The sequence below is a fragment of the Vombatus ursinus genome, unplaced genomic scaffold, assembly GCF_900497805.2.
Source record: "Vombatus ursinus unplaced genomic scaffold, bare-nosed wombat genome assembly UNPS02014779.1, whole genome shotgun sequence".
NCBI classification, from domain to species: domain Eukaryota; kingdom Metazoa; phylum Chordata; class Mammalia; order Diprotodontia; family Vombatidae; genus Vombatus; species Vombatus ursinus.
The window spans coordinates 9,740,293-9,766,604 of NW_020954557.1; the positions used below are offsets into that span (position 1 = coordinate 9,740,293).

Below are 26,312 nucleotides of genomic sequence, written 5' to 3' on the forward strand. Positions count from 1 at the left end.
TGTGTGTGTGTGTGTGTGTGTGTGTGTGTGTGTGTGTGTGTGTGTGTATGCACGCGAGCACTGTCTCTACAATTAAATTAAGTCCTTATGGTGTCTTCTATGTCTCTGTATCCCCTGCAGTAACACCTTGTACATAGTAAAACCAAACCCAATGAAAGCCAGAGTTCCAAGGGCCCTTAATGATTATCTAGTCCAACTTGTTAATTTTTCTTAATGAAGAAACTGAGATCCAGAGAAGATAAATGACTAGCTCAGTGAATAAGAAGAGCTGAGAGACTACAAGGCATTTCCTTACTCCAAGGAAATGTTCTTTTTACTAGAGTCTATATCCAGATTTGTCACTGCAATATCAACATAGATCCTCTGAACACTGGAATCAATAATTCTAGGCTCAGTGTTTCCATTTTTGTCAAAATTGGCATATCTTTGGCTTGTTCCATCGAGATTGAAATCTTCTAATTGGCCATTTAATGCCCCATGGGATCTAATCTATTAGTTGGGCAGTTCTATTTTCTGTCATCTTTCCTACATCGCCCATCCAATGCTTTTCCACATGATAGACGGCCTTCAAAACATCCGTCACTCATGACTTTCTATGGAATTCCTCATTTTTTTGAATGACAACAAAATGATAGAATTTTTGAACTGGAAGGGACCTTAACAATGATGTCTATCTAAACATCCAAAAAGATGAAAATGATAAAAATGTTGATATTAATAACAAATTGTACACATAAATGATAAAATATTATGTTGCCTACACTTGCCCAGACATAACACTTATCCAGAAAAATCTGAAGACAACATTTTAAATAGATGTTGCCATGCCAAATATTCACAGTCCTGGTGGAATATAGTTACATAGAATGAAACATTTATAAAACATAATGATAGCATTCCTGTTGCTCTGTCTGCTACTGGATTATACAAAGGAAACTTCTGTTGATCTTATAGAAGGTAAGCTTATTTCCTAAGACTTCTACTCATCAACAAAAAACAGTTATTTTGTCCACCTGTTATAAGTTCATATAATATTAAGTATGAAAGAGTAATAGAGGAAGACAAGAAACAAGTATTTATTAAGCACCTTTATGTGCTAGACACTGTGATCTTTCCAATGGCTCAGGGAGGTATTTTTATCTCCATTTTACAGTTGAGGAAATTGAGGCATATAGAGGTAAAGTGACATGCCCAGGGTCACACAGCTAATAAATATCTGAGGCTGGATTTGAATTCAAGTCTTTCCCAGCTCTGTGCTCTATCCATTGAGCCATCTCAGAGGCCTACTAGAGGAATGGAATCTTGTCCTAGGGTCATTTCTATGAACTACATCAAAAAATTAGAATTAAATTATGATAATAATAATAACTCATATTTATGTATAATTTTAAAGTTAGCAAAGCATTGTTCTCAGAAATAGCTTTATGCATTAAGTAATTCAAGTATTATTTATACCCACTGTATAGATGAGGAAAATGCGTTTCTCAGAGTTTAAGTGATTTGCTGGTGATTATCAAGTAATCTAATGAGCTAATAAGTGTCTAAGGTGGGATTCAAACCCAGGTCTTTGATATGTGCAGCATTTCTTCCACTGTGCCAAGAGATCATTGATGTATTTGAAAGAGCACTAGAGCCAGAGAACCTGGGATTGAATCCTAGCCTTTCCAAGTGCTACCCTGTAAGATTTTGGGCAAATCACTTGACCACTCTCAGCCTCAGTTTTCTCATCTCTATAATGGCATCTAGGTCCTTTCTGGTTATAAATCTGTGATCCCATCATCTAAGTCCAACCCCCATATTTTACAGATGATTTGCCAAAGTCTCACAGCAAGTTAGTAGAGGTAGTTATTTGTTGAAATGATGACTATATTATTTATACATTTAGAAATTTGTTAATCTGAGTGATTGTGTCTATGACAAAGATTATGCTTTGCCAGAAAACAAACTATGTCTATAAGTAAAAGAACAAAAACAAAAACTGCACAGTCTTTTTAGAGACATAAAATGTCTAAAATGTCATATTATATTCAAAGGAATATTTCTTTGTAAATAGGTATACTTCATTTTATAGAACCGGCATGTTTTAGCAAAATTCACCATAAAGATAATTTCTATAAATCAACAATCCTATTTCCTTATCAATTTCCATGATGTACTCAGAAATCCAATTTTAAAATCCTCCAAGATTTTTTTTTCTGAGTTAAAAACTTTTGTTGAGCAAGGAGTTAAGATGGCAGCTCGCCCTGAGGTGTCCTGGTCACTTCAGCATAGATAATAGCACAATGCCAGCTGCTGTTAAAGTCAACAGCTGGCATGTTCTATTTCTTTATAAATGACCACTAGCACTTTCCTAACTCCCTTTAGGATTTCTGTGACAGGTTGGGTATTCATTCTTTCTCTCAGTATGTCAAGAGAAAGTTCCTTGATATTGTGGTTATTCTGTCTTCAGCTAAATCACTATCAGACAGATGGCAAATCCTTTCATTTGTAATCATTGTATTAATAACAACACAAAAACCACAGCCTCCTTGCTTTTGCCTTTTCTGTGCCCCCCAATATAATGGAATGCCCATTCTTTACCCAGCATCCATACACTGACCTGTAACTTCTGCTGGTGCCTGAAGCGACTCCTCAGTGGCTAAGGATTTCTTCTCATGAGGAGGCCTTTCTGTTTTCTCATGGGCAGACTCAGTGGAGGAATTATCCTTGTCGCAGCCGTTCACGTGGCAGTTATATGTTCCTGGGGGCACCAGGGAGGCTGTTTCTGTCTTGTCCACCTTATCCTTAGCATCTTTATTGCCTTGGTGCTGCTTAGACTTGCTTCGTTTTCTTTTATTATTCTGTAACAAGCAATAACGAGGAAAGAAAAATTATTCCACATGAACCCTTGAAATAAAAGAGAACAATTAGATATCTGAATGAAATGTGTTTTCACATTCATTTTCCAGCTGTTCTAACAACCTGGGGGAAGCAAAGCTGCTTTATTTAACAATTACCTGCCATAGCTAATTTACTGCCTACCAAAATTTTTGAGTAATAAGCTGCATACAATTTTACTACAAAAAATGTTAGGTCAAAAAGCTTCCATCCCGTATAAAAAGTTGAATGGCAGGTAATGTATCAAATATCTGAGAAACCAATGGAGAGATTTGTAGCATATAATTCAATGTAATATAAACAATGCTCTTGAAATGCCCAGAATGACCAAAATATCATATTTCCAAATGTAACACATGCAATTCAATTAAAAAATGCAGTAAGTACCTACTGCATGTAAGGTGCCAGGCCAGGCACTGAGGATGAAAAGAAAGAAAAAAATCAATAGTTCCTGCCCTCAAGGAGCTTATATTCTACTAGGGACAGGGTGATTGTGGAGGAGCAGTACTATGTACATGAAAACTAAGTGTAATATAAGGTAAGGAGTGATGGGGGTGGGGAAGCAAAGAAAAGATCAAGCAAACTGCCCTAAGACGTTTAAAGAGGGAAAGAGAGGAGATCAAGGAAGGCTAGGCAGAACAGCTAGGAGTGGTACCTTAAAGAAAAATAAGGTATACAAAAGACAGAGGTGAGGAGAGTGCATTCTGGGCATGGGGGAATGGTCCATTGTAGAGTAAAATAGGGCTGGAAAAGTTACATTGGAAACATTGCAGAGGGCTTTCAATGCATGTCTGAGTTTGAATTTTATCCTACAGACAATGCGGAACCATTGATAGTTACTGATCTGGTCAATGACAAAGTCATACCTGTGCATTAAGAGGATCATCTCAGTTGTTCAAAGCATGGCTTGGAGATATGAGAGGCTGAAAGCAATTACAGTAGTACAGGCAAAAGATGATCTATGAGGCCTGACCTAGGACATGTGATGTGAATGGAGAGAGTAGGGGAAGGCTGCCAGGAATGTTTTGGAAGTCGAATTGACAAGAATGAGCAATTGATTGATTATGAGGGTGAGGGAAATGAAAGAATCAAGTAAATTCCAAGACTGTGAACCTAGAAGATTGGAAGGACTTTGCTGTCCTCAATAGAAATGGAAAACTTTGAAGGAGAAAAGATGGATTTAGAGGGGATGATGATGAATTCAGCTTTTGAACATATTCAGTTAGAAGTGATGGCAGGTAGGTTATTAGTTGGACTATTTACTAGGTAGTTGGAAATGTGGGACAGGAATTTAATAGAGGGTAGGAGATATAGTTTTGGGAGTCACTTATATAGAGATAATAACTGAATTCATGGGAACTAGAGAAGTCATCAAATAAGTGTAGAGAGAGACCACCTGGAAGAAAAATGTTGGAAAACAGATAACAAGCATGATAGGAAGCCATGATATAGGAGTGATGGAGAACTTCAATTATCTAGACATCTGATGAAGCTCTCTGACAAAAGCGAAAAATTAGTAATGTCTCAACCTGTCTTAACTGTAATTTCATCTTTTAAAAGCTAAAGGAACCACTGAAGGGAGAAGGTTTGATTCTTGATCTTATTCTTACCAACACAGAGAGTAGAAATTATAGGATCTATGACACATTTATGATAAAGAAGGAAAGGGAAACCAGGCATAGACTAAAATGAGCTTGATATTCTTTTATGAAAAAGTCTGATGGATGCCTTTTATTTCTCACCAGTTATTTCCCAGCATATCCCAATATGAAACATATCAGAGATTTCAGGAGAGATTTCAGAGAAATGATAAGTAGGACAAGCATTTTTAAAATGATATGGGGCAGTCAGTCCCAGAGAAGAGAAGAGAAACAGTTCTGATGAGGAGGAAAAGCGAGAGTTTAAAGAGATTGTTTGAAAATAGGCAGGTAGAGTAGTAGGTAAGAGTGGTGGACCTGGAGTCAGGAAGACTTGACTTTAAATATTACCTTAGACAGTAGCTTTGTGACTATGGAAAATTCACTTAACTTCTATCAACCTCAGTTTCCTCAAATGTAAAATGAGGATAATAATAGCATTTATCTCCCAGGATCAAATGAAATAATGTATGTCCAGAGTTTTATAAACCTTAAAGTGCTGTATAAATGTTAGTTATTGTTATTATTAAAGAGACTAATGGTCAACGAAATCATCGACTGAGTTAAATTTTTAAAAGACATGAATGAACAGGAGACGTAGGCAAGGACAGGTAACAAAGTGTAAATATAAAAGCCTTGCATGGTCCTTTAAGAATAGTGTCAGGAGTGCTAATGTTCGGAATGAGCTGAGGCTGGCAAGGAAAATTGAGGACAACAGAAAGGGTTTTTGTGGGTAAAAGAGAAAAATCAAAGACCATATCAGCTCACTGCTTGGGGTGGATAAAAGGATAAAAACCAACATTTAAGAAAAGGTTTGCTGCTTGATTCTCATTTTGTTTTCTCTCTCAAGGAGAATGATCTTTGGCCTGGAAAGAACTGCACAAAAATAGCTAATAAAAAGCTGATATCCAAGATAAGTAAGGAGATAGTAAGAGAGCACCTAGTTGCCTTTGATAAGTTCAAGTCTCCAGGCCCAGATGAACTACATCCTTCAGTAATGAAAGCATTGGCAACTGTGATTGCTGAGTCACTGTCAGTGATATTTGAAAGGCTGTGGAGAATGAGAGAAGTACTGTGGGCCAGAGAAGGGGCAAATGTTATCCTGCTGTTCAAATTATAGTCCAGGTAGCCTGTATTGAATTCCTGGAAAAATTTCAGAAAGTATTATTAAAGGGATGGTCAATGAATATATATATAAAAAGAAACAATGATTCTAAAGAACCATCACGACTTTATCAAGAACAAGTTGTACCAGACTAACCCAAGCCTTTCATCTCTTCTCCTCCTCCCCCCAATACAGATGCACAAAACCCCTTTCCATTGTCCTAAATTTTCCTTGCCAGCCTCAGCTCATTCTGAACATTAGCACTCCTGACCCTATTCTTAAAGGATCATGCAAAGCTTTTGTATTTACACTTTGTTACCTGTCCTTGCTTTCATCTTCTGTACACGTCTTTTAAAAATTTAACTCAGTCGATGATTCCCCTGAACATTTGTTTCTTTAATAATAATGATAATGATAGCATTTACATAGCACTTTAAGGTCCGCAACCAATGGCCTCTGAAGTCCTTTTCAAGTCCCAATCTATGATCCTGTCATTTCAATTCTTTTTATGATAGTGGTACCACGTTGGTAGATGATTATAGTGCTGAAGATAGAGTTTATTTAGATTTTAGCAATGAACTTGACATAGTCTCTGATGCATTTCTCAGGAAAGTCATTTAACCTCTCTAGGCTTCACTTTACTTATCTGTAAAAGGAGAAGATTGGACCAGATGACTTCTAAGTTCCCTTCTGCCTCTAAAACTTTGATCCTATGAACTCTGTGATAATACACATTTCCCTGGATGTGGAAAGAATGTGAAATAAGTTCTTTGTACATAGGCCTACAGCCTTGAAACAGGTCAAAGATTAGAGGGTAATTGTGTCTTTATAATAGAATATACTTAAGAGGTAAAGGTCCTCAGAGTATGCATATGTGGGCATATTAGAGAAATAGGATACAAGCATGAGGAGTGAACATCAGCAAATTAAATATCTAAGTAGGAGATCTCATTTCCCCTCCTCTTTAGAAAGTCATAATAAGAGTATGATAAGGTTAGAGGAAGCATCCTTTCCCTTGTGCTCGGAGAGTTCATAGTACCATGGGATCATATATTTAGAGCTAAAAGGGATCTTGCAGGACATCTCTAAACTATTAAGGTATTGTTATTATATGAACTATGTATACACATGTGTATGCACACACACATATGCACATATACACATGCATGCATATATAAGCACATCCATACATATACATATATACATAATGTGCACATGGTACATGTATGCATATACATGTGCATACATATACATACGAAAACACATGTAGTATATGCACATAACCACACACATATTTGCACACAATGCACACATATGTGAATATGTGTATGCCTATGCATACACAGTATATAGTGTATATGCATGTGAGTATATAGGTTGTGTATATATACAAATACATAATGTACACAGTACACATGCACAGCAAATGCATGCATGTACACACACACATGTGCACACACATGTGCTCATATATACCACACACCCCTATACAAACATACATGCAATAGGCACGTGTACATATATTTTATGCATTATATAATACATGTACATGTATATATGAATAGATGCATGGTTCTATAAATACATCACATACATACACATAATGGACACAGTACATGCTTAATACATAAACATGTATACACACAGATACATACAGATCATGTGTACACATATAGCACCACATAGTACATATAATGCACACACATGTATGCATATGTGCAAGGATACACATGCATATAAATGCACAATATATTCATATATAACATTCCTACACATATACACATGCACGCATATTATACATATTATATAATATATATGCAAGCATGTGTGTATGTATAGGTGCATACACACACACACACACACACACACACACACACACACACATATATACCCATACACTTATACATGTTGCATCCCTACATGCACGTGTATATTACCAGAAAAGGTTTCATAAGGCAACCCAGACCTAATTCAGTTTCTTTTATTTGAGGAAGTATGTGAAAGTTTCTTTAGAGATTTCTGGTCTACCTGAGTTGCTATTTGCTACTTCCTGTCCTCCATGCTCTAGGGTAATTTCAGATACATTTGGCCTGGAATCCTTTAAATTTCTGGAACTAACTTCTCCTTAAATTTTTTTTTGAGTAAAAAGATGTAAGCATACCTGAGGATAGAAGATGTCTCCCTGAACATAGGATTGCCAGTACACAGAATAGCAGAAGAGGCTAATAGTGTGAAATGCTTGCTTTTCTGTATGCTTTGTGAATACAGATATGGCCATGAATAAAATCGACACAAAACAAGATGCTACATCAGAAAACAAAGGAGTCTGGATGGGGATTCAACTGTTTTGAGTTGAATCGAGTATTTTACCTTCTTCTTCCCGGTCATATTCCACTCTTTCAGTACCTGAATTGCACTGCCTAGACAAAGAAAAAGATCAGTCAATGTACTTGGAGAATAAATCAGCAACCAAAAAATATCTTCACTATACTTTCTCAGGAAAAATTTTTTAACTGGTTTATTTGTTAAAGTATTCTGCCTTAACAACTGAAATCTTTTTTTTTAAACAAATCCAACATATATTTTTTTGTAGTTCCCAGAATCCCATCTTCATGTCACTTATCACAAGATTTTTGCCTTACCAAAATATTAATTCCTACTATTTCCCCATCACTATATTATCTATGTTTCTTCACTATACTATGTCAGAGACAATGATGTATTTCTTGATAAATACATGGTCAGAGGTAATATTAATAAACTTGTCACATTTGATGAATGGAGAAGTATATCTATAACCTTCTCAGTGAAAGAACAAAACAAAACAAAACAAGCCAGATCATTCCAAATTTTGATAACTACAGTGGCCATATCATGCAATTTAATCATACTTGGCTTTTTATATTTCTATTTGAGACCTGTGGCTTCTAAGGTTGATAGAACAGATGATCTAATCTTGATTTTATAATACAGTGATATAATTGTTTATGAGATTGCCACTTTAAAGCACTGGACGTTCATTATAACCAAAGCTATAGTTTCAAATGCTATCACATTCCATTTTCATACACAAATATATAATATATTTCCTTCAATTTGTACTAATTGGGGAAAGACTAACTTGACTTAATGAAAAACTTAGATTATTGAACATTTTTAAAATACATTAAAATACTTTCAAGTACATAAGTCACCTGAACAAGTCTGATAAAATTAATTTGTTCATTGGCATAAAGAGGTTGTTTTAATGACTGGACTAATTTGTAATTGGTCTTGCAGTTTTTTATCTTTTAAAGAGACTCGAGTGGTCTGATGATGAATTGAATAATGAACTTAAAGACTGGGTCCCATAGGGTCATGATTCTCAGGGGAATGAAATTGTCAGTGTTCTGGTTGTTTGGCTAGAAATGGAAATGGTGAACATAAGATAGTCATTGTTGATATTTGGTTGCTGAGGACTTTTCTCATGAGGGTAAGCAGCCATAGATTGAATAAGTGGTTAGTAATTGCTAATAGAAAATTGTTTCATGTAAATTTGTTCTTGTTGTTCAGTATTTTCGGTCATATCCAAACCTTTGTGACCCCATTTAGGATTTTCTCACAAAGATAATAGATTGGTTTGCCATTTTCTTCTCCAGCTCATTTTACAGATATGGAAACTGAGGCAAACAAAGTTAAGTGACTTGCCCAGGGTCACCCAGCTAGTAAGTGTCTAAGGTCAGATTTGAACTCAGGAATATCAGTCTTCCTGATTCCAGCTATGGCCCTCTCTCCATTGTGCCACCTAGCTCCCCTTTGTGTAAGTTAGTACTCCCAAAATTTTCTAGGCTGCTTGAAAATTTTGTTATATTGCCTGCTTTCAATAACAACAATAACAATATTAGTAGAGGTAGGAATAATAATAACCCAGCATTTATATAGCACTTTAAGGTTTGCAAAGAGCTTTGCAAAATATTATGTCATTTTATTCTCACCACAACCTTAGGGGGTAGTTGCTATTATTCTTCCCATTTTACAGTAAAGAAAACTGAGACCAAGAGAGGTTAAATGACTTGCCCAGCATCACACTGCTAGTAAGCATCTGGAGGCTAGATTTGAACTTCAGCTCTAGCACCCAGATGCCCAACATAATTTATATATTCCCAATGTAATCTTTTTACAGTAAAAAATTGCAATAGTAGGCTGGCAGAAAAAGCACTATACTTGAGTTCTGCCAACAACTAACTGTAACCTTGGATGAGTCCTTTAAATTTTCTGGGCTAGTTTCCTTATCTATAAAGTGAGGGAGTCAGACTCAATGATTTTTTTTTTTTACCATTGCTTCTACTTGTAAAATTCTAGAATTCCTATGAAGAAGGAAATTTATAAACCAAGAAAAATTTCAGACTAGTCTTTGTTGTGTTTAAGGGAAATGAGTTGAATCCTAATTGCTCAGATGTCACTCTCTTTGCATTATACTATCATTGCCAATACTGCTTTGACTGGTGAGTTGACGTGCTAATTATACAATCATTCTATTCATTAAGGCGGGGACTCCAATAGTCAACATGCTAGCCTTAATCAAGTTACTGTAAGCACTTGACATAATGAAATCATAGCTAAAAAATATTCAGCAATTCAGACTTTACATGAATTTAAGCTACTCTTTCTTAAAACTTCCCAAAATTATCAAAGTCGTCCTGGTTAATCATGGTTAATCATTTGACCTCTGAAGAAGAAATTATAACTCTCTTTCCGTAAACCCCTCCTAGTGTTTTACAGTTCTCCTGGAAGTTCTTACTTAGAGTCAATGTGTAATTCTCTTGAAATAATTTAAGCAAATTTCCCCTAATTTTGTATTTTCCATCTATAAGAAGAAATGTCCATTTCCAGCTTAGTTGTACAACATCGAATTTCCCCGAAAACATTCAGATTTGGATAGCTTTATGAGAAATACATAAAGGACCTGTGGATATTTAAATTGAAGAAGAGAATGCTGAGGGTGGGCATGATCACAGTCTTCAAATATCTGTAGATTGGTCACAAGGAAGGATTAGATGTGTCCTGCCTGGCTCCAGACAGCAGAATGAGGGTAAAGGGAAAGTTTTACTAGTAATTGGAACTGTTCTGAAGAGGAAGGGGAATTCTGAAAAGAGTAAATGAGCTCCTTGTCACTGAAAATCTTCGAGTGGAGTCTGGTTGACCATTTGTTGGGCTCATTAGAGAGGAGATTCTTGTTCAGGCACCGTTTGGACTAAATGGTCCATGAGGTCTCGTCCAAATTGGTTACTCTATGATTGTGTGGTCAAATAACAGTAATCTGGACAATGAATTTTCAGAGAGGAATTCCAAAGAAGAAAAAGAACTAATGTTGTGAATGAGTGAAAAAATGTATGAAATAGCATTTGTTAAGTGCTTACTTATGTGCCAAGTAGCATGTTCTGAAACTCATAATTCAATTTGACCTCTACTTGGAATGTTTAAAACTATTTGGACCACCCATAAATAACTTGTGTACATGAATTTCAAGATGCCTGAGGCCTATTAAACTTCTACAAATCTAATGCCTCTTAAAGAACTTCTAACAAATGATTTGGTTCTTTGTGGTTTTTAAGAGGATTTCTATTGGTCTACCAACCAGTGAATAGTGGTTTCTCAGCAATCAGAGGGCTTTATTAATGAGGCAACAACATTGGCAAGGTGAAATTTTCACGGGAGACAAATTTTCATGGGAGACTATTTAAATACAAATTGATTTGGTGACAGTCTATCAATTACTATGCTTTTCAGAAGGACCACTTTGTATTCAAAACATTTCCTGTAGGGAGCGTGGGAGCCCTACTGGTGAGGAACTACATCAATCCAGGTATGGAAAGTGTTCTAACAGACCCGATTTGAAGCAGCAATTTCTCTTGTAAAGAGTGCAGAGATGTAAAGCGAGATAGAAGTTGACAGAGTTAGAGATGAAGGGGCCATGGGGTCAAATTTGACCTTTTCCCCACCTCACACTGAGGTGTGGAAAGGGACCCAAGTCAGTAACAGCAGTCATTTGACTGGTAGGATTCATACAGTAGTACCAAACAGCACTAATGACGGATACTGTGCCAATCACAGTGTGTCTGCCACCTGACTTGCACATAATTGGTTACATCTACGCAAGCCCAGGAGTTTTCCTATTTCTGCTTCCAACTGGTCTCTTGGAAGCATGCCAACTTTTTGTTGTCTAAATATAAGTATGAAACACTACACTCTCAGTTGCCCCTGGCCAGTTGGACCTTGTGTGTGAGACCAGTCCTGGTCTTGTGCTGTCATCCCACGTCAGAAGCAGGACTGGATAACTGGGGTCTAGAGTGGTAGGAAACAGAACAAACACATGTATCTTCTGTGTCCTTTGTTCCTAAGAGCAGTTTGTGAGGATGCAAGGTGGCATAGTAGCTAGATATTTGGACTTGGAGTCTCAAAGACCTGGGTTCACATCTTGCTTCAGACATTTATTAGCTGGATGATGATGGGCAAGTCACTTAACCTCTCTGGGCCTTACTTTCTTCATCTATAAAATGGGGATAATAATAGGACCTACTCACAGGATTGTTGTGAAGCATAAATGGCATAACATACATTAAGTGCTTACATTAAACGTAAGTTTTTTTTAATGAAAAAAATTTAGAAAGCTATACCTATTGACATTTTAAAAGCTACCACCTTTCTAAGGATTTTCTATTCATATAGCAGCAAAGTTAAAACTTGTTATTTTTGATTTGTTATTGTTGGGGAAAAAAGGCCTAGAGAGATCAGTAGGGAACAGAGGTAGATATAAATAAGAGAAGTTTTGCTTGAATGGGGATAACAGGGTCATACTTCATGAATAAGAGAAATCAGAGACAAGCTTATGGAGTCCCTTAAGCCCTAAGTGCAAGGACTCTAGTCATAAGGACAAATACAGCTATACTGGTTGCATTTGCTTTAAACTCCCAATGTGATGAATGGCCTTCATAGTCCAGGATGAAGCCTATGTTCCTCCATGAAAAAGGAAACCATTAAATCAATGTCATTCTCAACAAGACACCATAACCATTAGCAGAGAATGAACTTGATTGTCAAAATGCCAGTCAAGTCTGATTTCCATGACAGGTGAATTGCCTGTGATTAGTAGGATTATAACTGTTACCTTTCACAGACAACATCTAAAGGTTTTTCCAGGAGAGAAAAGTGGTTTTCAGCTCTTCTCTTACTTTTTTTTTAAAGTGAGTCCTGGACCTAATGGAACTTACGACAAATTTAGGCAGTAGTTGATTTGGATAGAATTTGTTAAAAGAAAAATTAAGAGGGTGAAAAACTTTGATTATTCAACTACCCTTCATTCAACAAGCATTTATTTTAAGGCAAGCACCCACTATCTGTAAGGCCCAGTGATGGCCTCTTGGAGAAGATCAGGCATTGTCTTTCTTAAGGAACTTATAAGATAATGGATGGTTTTGATCTCTCTGGCTCAATGAAAAATTCAGGCTTACCATCCATGAAGGCTTGAACTGCTCTGTCCACATTATTATCAAATTGTTGTAGCACCAGCACTATTTCATTATTGCTTTTGTTGGGGACAACTGATCGAACTGCATAAATCTGGAGAAAAAAAGAAGAAAACAATTATAACCTTCCTTAATCTCAAAAAAGAATAAAATATACATAGAAAAGAAATGTAAAGAGGCCTTGAGGAGGCCTTGACATATCAACTAGCCAGGGATCATTGTGTGAAATGCATTGACTGATTCGGGCCACTTGTTTCCTTTTCTCCACTCAACTCATACCACAGGATCAGATCATAGGATCATAGGAGTTAAAGCTAGATGTGACTTTATGAATGATCTAGTCCATTACTTAGTTTATATATGAGGAAACTGAGGCCTAGATGAATGTCTTTGTAAAAAGAAACAAATATTTTGGTAGATTTGTAGAGTAAACAAATAAACATATAATATGAACGTGAGATGACACTAGCAATTAAGCCATTAAGTATACCTAAAGCATCCAGGGAAATGGAAATTTATTCTCTTTATCATCAGTAAGCAAACTCTGATGCCAAATTATAGTTCTCAAAGGCTATGTAATTATAATGCAATGCCTGACTGGTCCTACCAACTTAGAAAGCCTTTGAGTAGGCATCTACCACATGAAATCCAGCCGGCTAAGTTCAGAGAGGCTACGAAGGGAATGTAACACTGAATATCCAACATATCCAAGATCTTTTTGAATTCTGTGTATCATCCAGTGTGTTGTATGTTCCTTCCATCTTTTTGTCACTTGAAAATTTGACAAACAATCCATTTATAGCTTTATCCAATCATTGACAAAAAACATTAAACAGAACAGGCCTGAGCAGAGCTCCTTACAGTGAGTTTGATTTCCAGTTGAGATTGAATGTAGACTGCACGAATGAAATAAAATTGAAACAGAGAAGTTGGAACCAGACCGGGGAGGATTTGAAATACCGATCTACAGGGGCAGCTAGGTGGCGCAGTGGATAGAGCACTGGCCCTGGATTCAGGAGGACCTGAGTTCGTGGCTTCAGACATATAACACTTATTAGCTGTATGACCCTGGGCAAGTCACTTAACCCCATTGCCTAACCAAAAAAAATTAAAAAAAAAAAATAAATAAATACTGGTCTACACGGTTTGAATTTTATCTGATGGACAATAGGAAACCAAAGGTTTTTTTTAACTTGATTAAACTTATGAATTAGGAGGATTATTTCAATTACAGGCAGAATTATAAGAATTGGAAAGAGAAGAATTAGATGAAAAGAACCAAGTCAGGAGGCTATTACAATAGGCAAGGAGAGCCAGAGTAAAGGTAGTAGCAGTACATGGTGAGTGGGGACGGGGGTGGGAGGAGAAGTGAGAGATTTTAACATCAGAGACATGTTTTGGGGCAGAATATGATGAATTTCAGTTTTGGACCTGTTGAGTTTGAGGTGTCAGTGGGACATTTAAGTAGAGATGTATAGCTAGAAGTCAGAAATGTACAACTGGAATTCAGTGGAAATACCGGGCTGGATATATAGATTGAGGATTTAGGCAAGTTGATTGTGTCTTATTTATCCTTTAATCTCCCTGAGGGACTATCACAGAGTACTATATATATGGCAAATATTTAATATATGTTTGCTGAATTGAATTAAATTGTAAATTAAAAAGGCAGGAAATTTTTTTTAATTTCGAGCTTTATAAATATTCACTCTCTGGGTCTTACCAAAGGCATACTTTTATAACTGTCAAAGAGATGTTCTCATACTGTGTAAGTGGCAGGAGAAATATAAACAAGTCATATGAAATCAATGTAAGCCTCATCCACTGTGGAATCAATCTGTTATCATAATAAGGTAAGAGAGGGGGCAGGAGAGAAGCATCTGCTGCTGGTATCCTTGAAGAGGTGCCAGCCTGCCTCCCATTCTGGGGATGCTTGCAACTGGCATATAAAAGCAAGCAACACGTATTCAAAAGCTAACCACATCATACTGTTGCTGGGAAGAGGAGGTAAAGGATAAAACTGAAGCAGTGGTGGTGTAGGGATCTGGTGTTACTGGAGGGCTTTCTCTTTGCTTCCATGTTGGTTTTCCCTCCTATTGCATACGTCCCAGGAGAAGTGCTGACGCTGGCTGCCAAAGTGCTTGAGGTTTTGGGCAGAGATTATTACCAAGGGGTAATGTGGTGAGTAATCTGTGCCAGAAGGTCAGCTTCCTTGCTCTCTCTTCCTGGGCCATTTTCCTTGCTTAGGGTAGTGCAAAGTTGGAAGTCCCAAGATCCCAAAGCAAGCAGCAAAGTGACAAGAAGAGACAGAGAGCACGTATTTGCTTGTACCAGCTCCCACTGAGCAGTTCGATTGCTACTGTTTTCACTCACCACTTTTCTCACACTCAATCAATTAATGGTAGTGGTGGTAAGGGGATGGTGGTAGGGAGTGAGGGAACTGAGGGGATTAGGACAGCAAGTGGTTAATTGTGGGAATTGGGTGAACCACACTGACTACATCTTGTGACTCAATTCTGGGGTTCAATTCTCAGTTCCCTTTCTATTCAATTATGAGTCTAGTCCAACTTCTATCTTGTGAGAAAACTTTACTCAATTGTGAAAATTGAAAGAAAACCCTTTTCATTGTCTGAACCTAGCCCAGCATGACTGGGAAGCTGGACCATCCCTACCTGTTACTTAGAGTCTCTTAACTAAGGACCTAAGTTATGCTGACCAGAAATCCAGTCAGATCCAAAGATTGATGGAAGGAGTTTTCTCACAATTGTACATCAGCAGCAACCCATATGTCTTATCTGAAAACTGGCCCTGTACTGATCAATCATTTATTATTTCCATGTTCCTTTGATTGTTTATAGACTCTTGGGGGAGTGAGACATCTTTTTTTGCATTTAGGGAACTGCATCTGTTCACTCTCTCCCTCTCAACTTGGAAAGTCCTTAATCTTTCCTCCAATTAGAAATCAGATTATCTAATGTTATATTGTTTCCTTTTAATTAATTGATCTTATTTGATTAATTTAATTTGATGTATAAAAATCTGTCTCATCCTATATTTGGGGTCCAGGCCTAAGCTGAGGAGGTCTGGTCCTGGTTTGTTGGGCAACTGCCATGCATTGCTTAATAAACTGAAATTCTCAGAAGATCAAACCTTTGTTTCCTTAGTCATTTTATCTTTCACCTGCCAGAGGAGGGATAAGAGCCAAGGGAAAAAAGTTATCTCCCTTATGCTCCTTGCTCTGGCATGCTAGAGTTATTGTCATATGATTGCTATGCTTGTGGCAGACATAAGATTCACTCAGTCCTCATGGATCTGGGTAATTCTTATTATATGCATACCTCGGAGATAGTGTGGGTTCAGTTCCAGACCATCACAAATAAAGCGAAAATTGCAATAAAATTGGTCATGTGAATTTTTTGGCTTCTCAGTGCATATACAAGTTACATGTCCACTATACTATAGTCCATAAAATGTGCAACAGTATCATTTCTAAAAAAATGCACATACCTTAATATAAAAATACTTTATTGCTAAAAATAAATGCTAACCATACCTGTACCCTCAAGAAGCTCTAATCTTTTTCATTACTTTTTTTTTTCTTTTTGATGAGGCAAGCAGGGTTAAGTGACTTGCCCAGGGTCACACAGGAAGCTCTAATCTTTTTGCTGGTGGAAGGTCTTGCCTCAATGTTGATGCCTGCTGTCTGATCAGTGTGGTGGTTGCTGAAGGCTAGGGTGACTGTGGCAATTTCTTAAAATAAGGCAACAATGAAGTCTGCCACATCTTTTGACTCTTCTTTTCACAAAAGATTTCTCTGTAGCATGTGATGCTGTTTTATAGCATTTTGTCCACAGTAGAACTTCTTTCAAAAGTCAATCCTCTCAAACGCTGCCACTGCTTTATCAATTAAGTTTATATAATATTATTCAAATATTGTTGTGCCTTAGGGAACAGGGAGGCCCGAGGAAAAAGGGAGAGAAATGAGGGAACAGCTGGTCGGTGGGGTAGTCAGAACACACAACATTTATCAATTAAGTTCGATGTCCTATGTGGGTGTGGTTCATGGCATCCCAAAATAATTGCAATAGTAAATCAATGATCACTGATCACAGATCATGATGGCAGATATAATAATAATAATAAAGTTTGAAATATTGTAAAAATTATCAAAATGTGACACAGAGACATAATGTGAGCATATACTTTTAGAAAAATGGCACTGATTGACTTGCTCAATGTAGGGTTGACATGAACCTTCAAAAAGCAATATCTGTGCAGTGTGATAAAGTGAAGCGCAATAAAATGAGATATACCTGTACTCCTAAAATTATGGGAATTTCTTTCTTGTTTATCCAATTTATGTGCATTGTAATCTCAGGTGCCTTCTTCTGACCCTATGCCACTGCACTTAGCTCTAGACAGATGATTCAGACAATGCGTGTACCCAGAGAGGACTGATACAGTACACAGTCCTAGGAGAATAGGTTTAGAGCTGAAAGACTATCTAGTCAAACTTAGAATAAAGACAACGCCCAGGAAGATTAAATGAATTGCCTAAAGTCACAAAGGTAGGAAGTATCAGAGCTCGAATTTGAGCCCACCTCCTTGGACTCCAAATCCAGAGCTCTTTCCAATGTACTTCTAGCCGTCAGAGTCCATCAGAAGTCAATTCTTCTGTCAGTAAAAGGAAAACATCCAAGGACTGGCCAGAGTTGGTATGATAACAAAACGTGCGAGGAATATGATATGCCATGACTATGAAGTCTCTGCTGTCTAGGAATGCTTTGGAGGGCATTTTTCACAGCTCATTCTATGTTCACTCTTGAAAATTGACCCTTAGGAAAGTGTGTGACCCTTCACAGTAACACGCCCTAAGGTTCCTTCCTTTTCTTTCACATATTTTGTTTGGATTTTTGTTATATTTGTGCCTTATTCTTTAAAAACTCCATTTCTCTTCATCCAAATTGGTCTTTTCTTCTTTTCTCCTCTTTATCCCCTTCTTTCTGCCTCCACTATTTCTTCTTTGAATTATGTTGTTGTTCAGTTGCTTAAATCATATCTAACCCTTTGTGACTTCATTTGGGGTTTTCTTGGCAGAGATACTGGAGTGGTTTGCCATTTCCTTCTCCAACTCATTTGACAGAGGAGGAAACTGTGGCAAATAGGTTTAAGTAACTAGGGTCACACAGCTAGTAAGTATCTGAGACCAGATTTGAACTCACAAAGATGAGTGTTCCTGACTCTGGGTCCAGCAATCTATCCATTGTGCCACCTAGCTGCCTCTCTTTGAAATATCCCTTATGCTAAACAGAACTTTTACCCTTCTCTTTCTTTTATTCCTTCCAGAAAGACACATTTTCTCCATTAGTGTTGCTAGCTAGTTTTACAGACTGAGAAGAAATGGTAGTGTTTAGAAATCAAAATTCATCACAGTATGGGGAAAAGAGCTTTATGACCAAGACGATACAAGAGGGAAAGGTGGTGATGGTGTGGGGGAAGGAAATCAGTCAGAATTAAGACCAGTAAATGGTTATAAGGAGACAAATCTCATTTATAAATAAAGAGGAATTTCCTAATAATTAGTACTGTCTAAAAGTGAAATGGGTTGTTTTGGGAAGCAGTGAGCTGTCCATCATTGCTGGTATTCAGGCGGAGGTTTAGTGACCTTAAGCAAGTAACTTAACTTTCTGGCCTCAGTTTTCCTATCTTGAAATAAGGGTGTTTGATTTAGTTAATTTCTAAGTTTCCTTCCAGCTCAGAAATTCTGTACTGCTCTATCATATTCTTTCTGGCTTGTGAGAGATATTGTGGGAAGGATTTGAGCTTCAAGTAGGGGTTGTACGAAATTACCTCTAAGGTCCCTTCCAACTCTCAAATTCTGAGAACCTGCAGTCTAACCAAACAAGAAAAATCATTAGCTGAGTATGTTTCACAATAACATTAATCTACTAGCTAATTACCAGCATTCTGAAGTTAATTTACACTTAATAATAATAACAGAATTACAATTACATTTAGTAATAATAATAGAGTTCTTTGTTAAAGCTGATTCTGGTGTTTCAAGTCACTACCCTTTGGTTTTGCATTATGTAAAGTCTTTAATAATTATCAACGTTATGACCACGTCTCTTCAGAATATCCCAGATGCTTTAAAATGCCATTGTTTTGGTTAATTTATTTGATTAATGTGAGAAGTTTTTTTTTAAAAGCTAGCCTATCCTCCTTTTTTCCACATCAGCGGTCAGATTTGCATATAGAGCACATTTTTTTCCCACCCCTTTTGCTGTCTGTTTCCTCATTGCTGTATTAGATACCTCCCTCTTTCAGAATTTGAGGTTATTAACTGAGTTTTTCTAGTCACACCTAACTGAGCATACTACTCTCAATTCCCAGAGGAAGATATTTAATTAAAAGAGAAATTCCAAGCTCTAAAGAAACAAAACTAAACCTAGATGCTATATAACTTCGGATAATCCACAGCAGCTTTGAACTCTAATGAATTTCTCTGGAAAGATTTATTTCTATTTTAATCCCTCAGGCTTCACAAGAGTGAGGGAAGTGGTACTCTTTGTCAATCTTGATATGTAAAACTATGTATCTTTATTGTAGATATCTAGAGGAGGGGTTCTTAACCTCTTTCTGTCATGGACTACTTTGGCAGTTTGTTGAAGCCTATGGACCCCTGAATAATATTTTTCAGTGCATAAAACAAAATACATATGATTACAAAGGAAACGAGGGCAGCTAGGTGACACAGTGGATACAGCGTTTGGCCTGGAGTCACGAAGACTTATCTTCCTGAGTTCAAATCTGGCCTCAGACACTATCTGTGTGACCCTAGTCAAGTCACTTTACCCTGTTTGCCTCAGTTTCCTCATCTGTAAAATGATCTGGAGAAGGAAATGGCAAACCACTCTAGTATCTTTGCTAAGAAAATCTCAAACGGGGTCACGAAGAGTTGGATGTTATTGAAACCACTGATAAGATTACATAAGTTAGTATATACATACTTATATGTACTTGTATTATACTTCTATATCCTTTTTGGATATATTGATTCCTCATCCTGAACCTCAGTCTCTTTTGCTACAAAACAAGGAGGCTGGACAAAATGACACCAAGTTTCCCCTGCCAGTTCTGATCTTCTATGCGGCTATCTTTGCCTCTGTACTTACACATACACACACAGGAGTCTCACCACCTCAGTACATTCACTTAAGAGCAGAATTCCTGATAAAAGGTTTAATTATTTAAGCCTTGATGTGGTTTTCTCACAAGGTGATTTTGGATGACAAAGATAATATTATAGTGAGGCTGGGGTAAAGATCTGTAAAGATTTTCAGTCTAAGATGCTGTTGCTCAGGCTGACTGTTCTGTTTTCCAGCCAAGCTCACCTGCTTGCCAATTTTCTTACATGACATTCCATCTCCCATCTCTCTCTCGGCCCTGGAACACACTTACCTTCTCACCTGTAACTCTTAGAATCCTTAGCTTCTTTCATATCTCATTACAGGTACCATCTTCTACATAAGGCCTTTCCTAGTCCCCCCAAGTTGTTAACGTTCCCTGAAATCACCTTCTATTTATTTCGTATTTACTTTTACGTGCACATATTGTGTTCACCAATAGAATGGAAACTCCCTGACAGCAAGGATCATTTTGTTTTTGTTTCTGTAGTCTCAATGATTAGTTCAGTGCCTGGCACAAACAGACAGGTAAATAATAAATGTTTATTAAATGAATGAAAAGAAGGAAACAAGCATTTAACATGTGCCTACTATGTGCCAGGTATTGTGCTAAGTAATATTATCTTATTTGATCCTCTGGGAGGTAGATGTTATTATTATTCCCATTTTATAGTTGAGGAAAATGAGGAAGACAGAGGTTAAGTGACTTGCCCAGGTTATACTCCAAAGAGGTCACTAATAAGAAAAACTCTTATCCTCCAAAATATTTATAGCAGCACTTTTTGTGATAGCTATGAATTGGAAACAAAGTAGACGCTCATCAGTTAGGGAATGGCTAAACGAATTGTGGTACATGAATATGATGGAATATTACTGTGCTATAAGAAATGGTATGAGTGATGAATACAGAGAAGCATGGAAAGGTCTTTATGAACTGATGCAGAGTGAAGTAATCAGAGCCAAGAAAACAATATACACAGTAACTACAATAATGTCAATGGAAAGATTGACATCAAAAATTAAAAGTAAGATTAATAAAGTGGGACTTGAATGAAGAGCTATGGGAAGACACCTTCAAGATACCCTTTTCTGGAGGTGGGAGGTCCACAGGTGTTAAACATTGCATATGTTTTCAGACTTTTTCGATGTATTGCTCAACTGTGTTAACTTTTTTTCTTCTCTAAAAAAATACTACCTGTCTCATGGGATGGCTCTCTGAGAGAATGATTTAAGGCTCCATGGTGATATAAGAAACAGAGAATATCAATAAAAAAATTATTTTTAAAAAGTGCCTTGCCCAGGTGTCTAAAGTGTCTGAAAGTGGATGCTATCTTGGGTCTTCTTGACCCCATGCACCACCTAGCTGCCTGGGTAGCTTGAGAGTATTGGAAAAGTTCCATGAATGAGAAATGGATAGGTCTGTGATTTTATTGGTGTGGGGAATTCCCAGTGAAGAAATCCTCTCTACTAGTGCTACTTGTCAACTTATGTGCGATTTATAATCTTAGAGAGTTGTGTAGAGGCACTGAAAGGTTGTAACTTGCCCAGGATCACAAAGACAATATGTAGTAGAAGGAGGACTTGACCCCTTGTCTTTCTGACTCCAAGACCAACCTTCTAGACACTGGAACACACTGCCTCTAATAACATACAATAATGTGTAATGTACATGTGTACAATATATAATAACATATAATAAGAACTTTTGAAACTCATGGCTGTTCATCAAGCTTGTTCCTGTTTTTGACTCTGCCTTAGGTTTGTATTGTTGTCTAAGCCTTTAATCAAAAAGAACTACTCCATTCTTAATTGTACGTGCTAGACTGGTCTGCCTACTAGTAGAGTTTCACACCTATGCCAGGTTATTAGAAGTTGACTTTCAGTATGTTCCTAAAGTATTTTGGGGTCTAAGAAAATTCAACAATAGATAGATTCAAACAGACTAGAGTCGGAACACTTCATTTATAACTTGCTTTTTTACCTTTTCAAAACTTGCTTTTTCCCTCCAACTTAAATTTTGACCTTAAAATTTAAAATTCCAAATGTTGATTTCTCTACTTTAAATTTTCATTTGCTCAAATTTGGTTTGCTTTTTAGATGTTTGCCTTTGAGTCTGAAGTTGTCCAGACTTTACTTTTTGGTGTTTTAATCTCCAATTCCTTCATCTTTTTCCCCTATGTTTTGTCTGTTATTTCCTCTTTTTCTCTATGTTCTTCCTACTGGCATTTATCCTTCCTTGAACAATGAGACATTTACTGTGCCTTTCTGTAGTTCAATATCCTGAGTACACATCTTCGTATTATACTCATCAGTGTAGCCAGGCCCCTTCTTTCATCACCATTTGATTCACCAGTAGATTCTAACCTACCTGAGGGTAGTGACTGTATTTTTTAAAATTTCTATATCCACAGTATTTTGCATTAGAAGTCACATAATAAATATCAGTTGGTTTGAATCGGAATGACTCCTATTCTTAGGATGTCTCACTTAAAAGCCATTCTTAGATTCCCTTAAGTAGACATTTTATTCAGACCTGACTAGCTTTGTGACATTTCCTTTATTAATTCTCTGTAGCCACTAAGTTTCCAGCTCAGGGATGAGTCACTTAAGTATCAGACTCTAATAATCCAAGTACTGTTCCGACTCTTGCTTTTGGTCAATTTCATCTTTTTGGTAAGTCTCTAATCTACTAGCTAATTGGCCATGGTAGAGAAACCTAGAATGTTCAGTTGTACTAAATGTGTTACTTTGTAGACCAACCCTTTTGATGATCTTGAATCAAAGTATTTATGGGGTTCCTAGAACCTTTCCAACAACATTTATCTACAAAGCCAAAATAATGGCTACAATTCAATCTGAAAAGTATGTATGAACACATACTTTTGACTCTTTGTACTTCAATGGTAGGGTTTCAGGAATTTTCATGAAATGCTAGATTTGTTTATTATTTTCATTGCCAGAAAGTCTACTCATGGATTTTTGTGGGATATTCAAAAGGGCATATGAGAGGAAACATAGAGTAATGGATAGAGAGCTGATCTTAAAGCCAGAAGACATGGGTTCAAATCCTGTTTCTTATACACATTGATTTTGTGATCCTGGGCAAGTGACTTGTCTTCTCAGTGTTCTAGGCAACTCTCTAAGACTCTAAGTTTCAGAGGAGGTGCTTACCTGCATAAGTAAAGGGAGCTTTCTACATTTCTCTGGAGTCAGAAAGACTTGAGTTCAAATCTAGCCTCAGATACTTACTAGCTGTATAACCCTGGGCCAGTCACTTAACCAGTTTGCCTCATTTTCCTCAACTGTAAAATGGGAATAATAGTAGCTTTCACAGGGTTGTTGTAAAGATCAAGTGAGATCATATTTATAAAAGTACTTAGCACAGTGCCCGACACATAGCAGATGCTATATAAATGCTTCTTCCCTTCTCTTCCCCTTCCCTTATACAAGTGAATCCCAGATCCAGTTCCTATACCTATAAAAATGCTATCATTGTCTATCTCCCTTAGGTAGCTACTTGCTCACCATATCTCTGCCACTGGGTACACTCTATATTTCATATTATTAAATAGCTCCATCTTCAATATTATCATCTAGAAAAAGGAAAACAATTCACCATTCAACAAGCCTACTTCTTCATATCAATGAGGAATGTATGGAGTCATTTCTAGGTTCCACTCTTCCTACCATTTTGAAAGGGAACTCATAATCACCTTGGTTAGTTCAGCATTTCTGAAATGCTGAGTTATTTACAGATTCCTTAAAAGCAGCTCATCTGTATACGTTTTGCTTCAGTTGCTGCTCCTCTAATATTATCTACACATTAATGAATGCAGTCCTCTGAATTTTTTTGGGAAAGAAAATGCTCTTTGCAGTCCAATGCTCTTGCACCAAGGATAATACAATTTAATTGCCTTTTCAGGGATCTACTCTCTACCAGCAAGCAGATGTGCATGAGGTGCTGTCATGTTCTACTTGGTTTGCATTTTTGGACTAAATTAAAACCCTGGGTGACAAATCAAACTTAACCTTTTCATTGCAGGAACTCAGATATGCTAGGAACAATGTACCGCCTACTTGCACAAAGTAATGAAAAGGCAGTTTTCAGGGAATCACAGAATAACATAGACATAGCATAACTCAGTTTTAGCAATTGACAAATTCTTTCAAGATGTTCTTATGGATAAAGCAGAAATATGGAGGCTAGAATGTATCATTAAATGGATTTAGAGCTGGATGAATGAATAGACCCAAAGAATAGTCATTAATGGCCAAAAATCATCCTGAAGGAGGAACCTCAAGATAAGGTACCCTGGAGTATTTTCTTTGCCCTGTTCTCTTGAAGGATGTTGCTGTGTTGTTTTTTTAAATCAATGGCCTGGATGATTATCTAGATGCCAGTCTTATAAAGTCTACAGACAGCATGAACTTGAGTAAAGTAACTAATATGTTAGATGAAAGAATTGGAATCCCCAAAGATCATTAAGTTAGAATGATAGGCTGAATCTAATAAGATAAAAATCAACTTCTATAGCATAGAACGGGAGGTATGGGTAGACAACAGTTTATATGAAAAAGACTTAGGTAATACAGTGGACTATGAGCTCAATAGCAATCAATGCTATAATAAGGTCATTGAAAAAGGCTGCATTAATAGAAGCACAGTATGCAGAACGAGAAATAAATCAACTAGCATTTTAATGTACCTGTGCTGGTTGCTAGGGATACAAAGACAAAAGCAAGACTGTCCTTGCCCTCAAAGAGACTACATTCTTCTTTTGGTGGGGTTGGGGAGGTTTATGGGGGAGAAAGGTAGGATATATACAACATGCACACAGAGAAGTAAATATTACTTGTGTGTATATCTATATGAAGATATGTGTGTATACATGCACACACACACACACACATCCTACTATCTACATACACACAAAATGAATATAAAGTGGTTTTTTTATGGTGCACTAATGACTGACAGGGGTGAATTACCTGCAGCCTTGAGGCCACATGTGACCCTTTAGGTCCTCAAGTGCAGCCTTTTGATTGAATCCAAACTTAATCCAATACAGAATTGAATGGCTGCACATGAGGACCTAGAGGACCACATGTGGCCTCAAGGTCATAGGTTCCCTACTCCTGGATTAGGAGAATCAGGAATTGGCTCTTGAAGAAAGTGGCACTTGAGCTAATTCCTGAAGTGATCTAAGAAGTGGAAGAGAAAAGGGAGAACATTCAAGGCATTGGGAACAGCCTGCACAAAGGCACACATATGGAGGAATGAATGTCAGGCATGGAGAACAGAAAACAGGTCAGTTTTGCTAGAATATAGAATATGAGAGGGGGGCTAATGTACAATCTGCCTAGAAAGATAGGCTGGATCCAGATATCAAAGGGCTATCAATGCCAAACAGGGTTGGTATTGAAGCTTCTTGAGCACGACAGTGATATGGTCCAACTTGTGCTTTGGGAATATCATTTTGGTAGCTGTATGGATGATGGATTAGAAAGGGAAGTAGCTAGATACAGGAACATTAATTAGGAGGCCTTTTCAATAGTCACCAAGAGGTGATGAAGGCATAAACTAGGGTGTTGGCCATGGGCATAGAGAGAGGCTATAGATGCAACATATATTAGGGAGATGCAATTGACAAGATTTGACAACTGATGTGGGGAGGGAGTGAGTAGGAAGGAAGTGTTGAGGATGATTCCCTGGTTGTGAACCTTGATGACCAGAAGAACTTTGGTGTCCTTGATAGAAATAGGGAAGTTAAGAAGAGAAATAGGTTTAAGGAGAAATAATGATAAGTTCACTTTTGTACTTGTGGGGTTTGAGATGCTTATGAGACATACAGGTGAACATGTCCAGTAAGCAGTTTGAAAGGAAAGACTGTAGCTGATGAGTGTGGTGAAGGCTGGGCATGTAGACTTAAGAGTCTTTTTTTTTTACATATATATGTGTGTGTGTGTGTGTGTGTGTGTGTGTGTGTGTGTGTGTGTGTGT

General features: G+C 37.2%; 1 protein-coding gene across 2 annotated transcripts in view; it reads right to left on the reverse strand.

Moving 5' to 3' along the window:
- Window positions 1–26,312, reverse strand: part of SPATS2L (spermatogenesis associated serine rich 2 like) — a 235,957-nt gene that overhangs the window by 60,483 nt on the left and 149,162 nt on the right. For both annotated transcript variants that reach the window (XM_027865958.1, XM_027865959.1), the window contains exons 3-5: window positions 13,110–13,218; window positions 7,990–8,039; window positions 2,600–2,840 (exon numbers count right to left, since the gene is read on the reverse strand). In XM_027865958.1, the coding sequence (XP_027721759.1) occupies window positions 2,600–2,840; window positions 7,990–8,039; window positions 13,110–13,218 (400 nt within the window). The remainder of the gene's footprint in view (window positions 1–2,599; window positions 2,841–7,989; window positions 8,040–13,109; window positions 13,219–26,312) is intronic.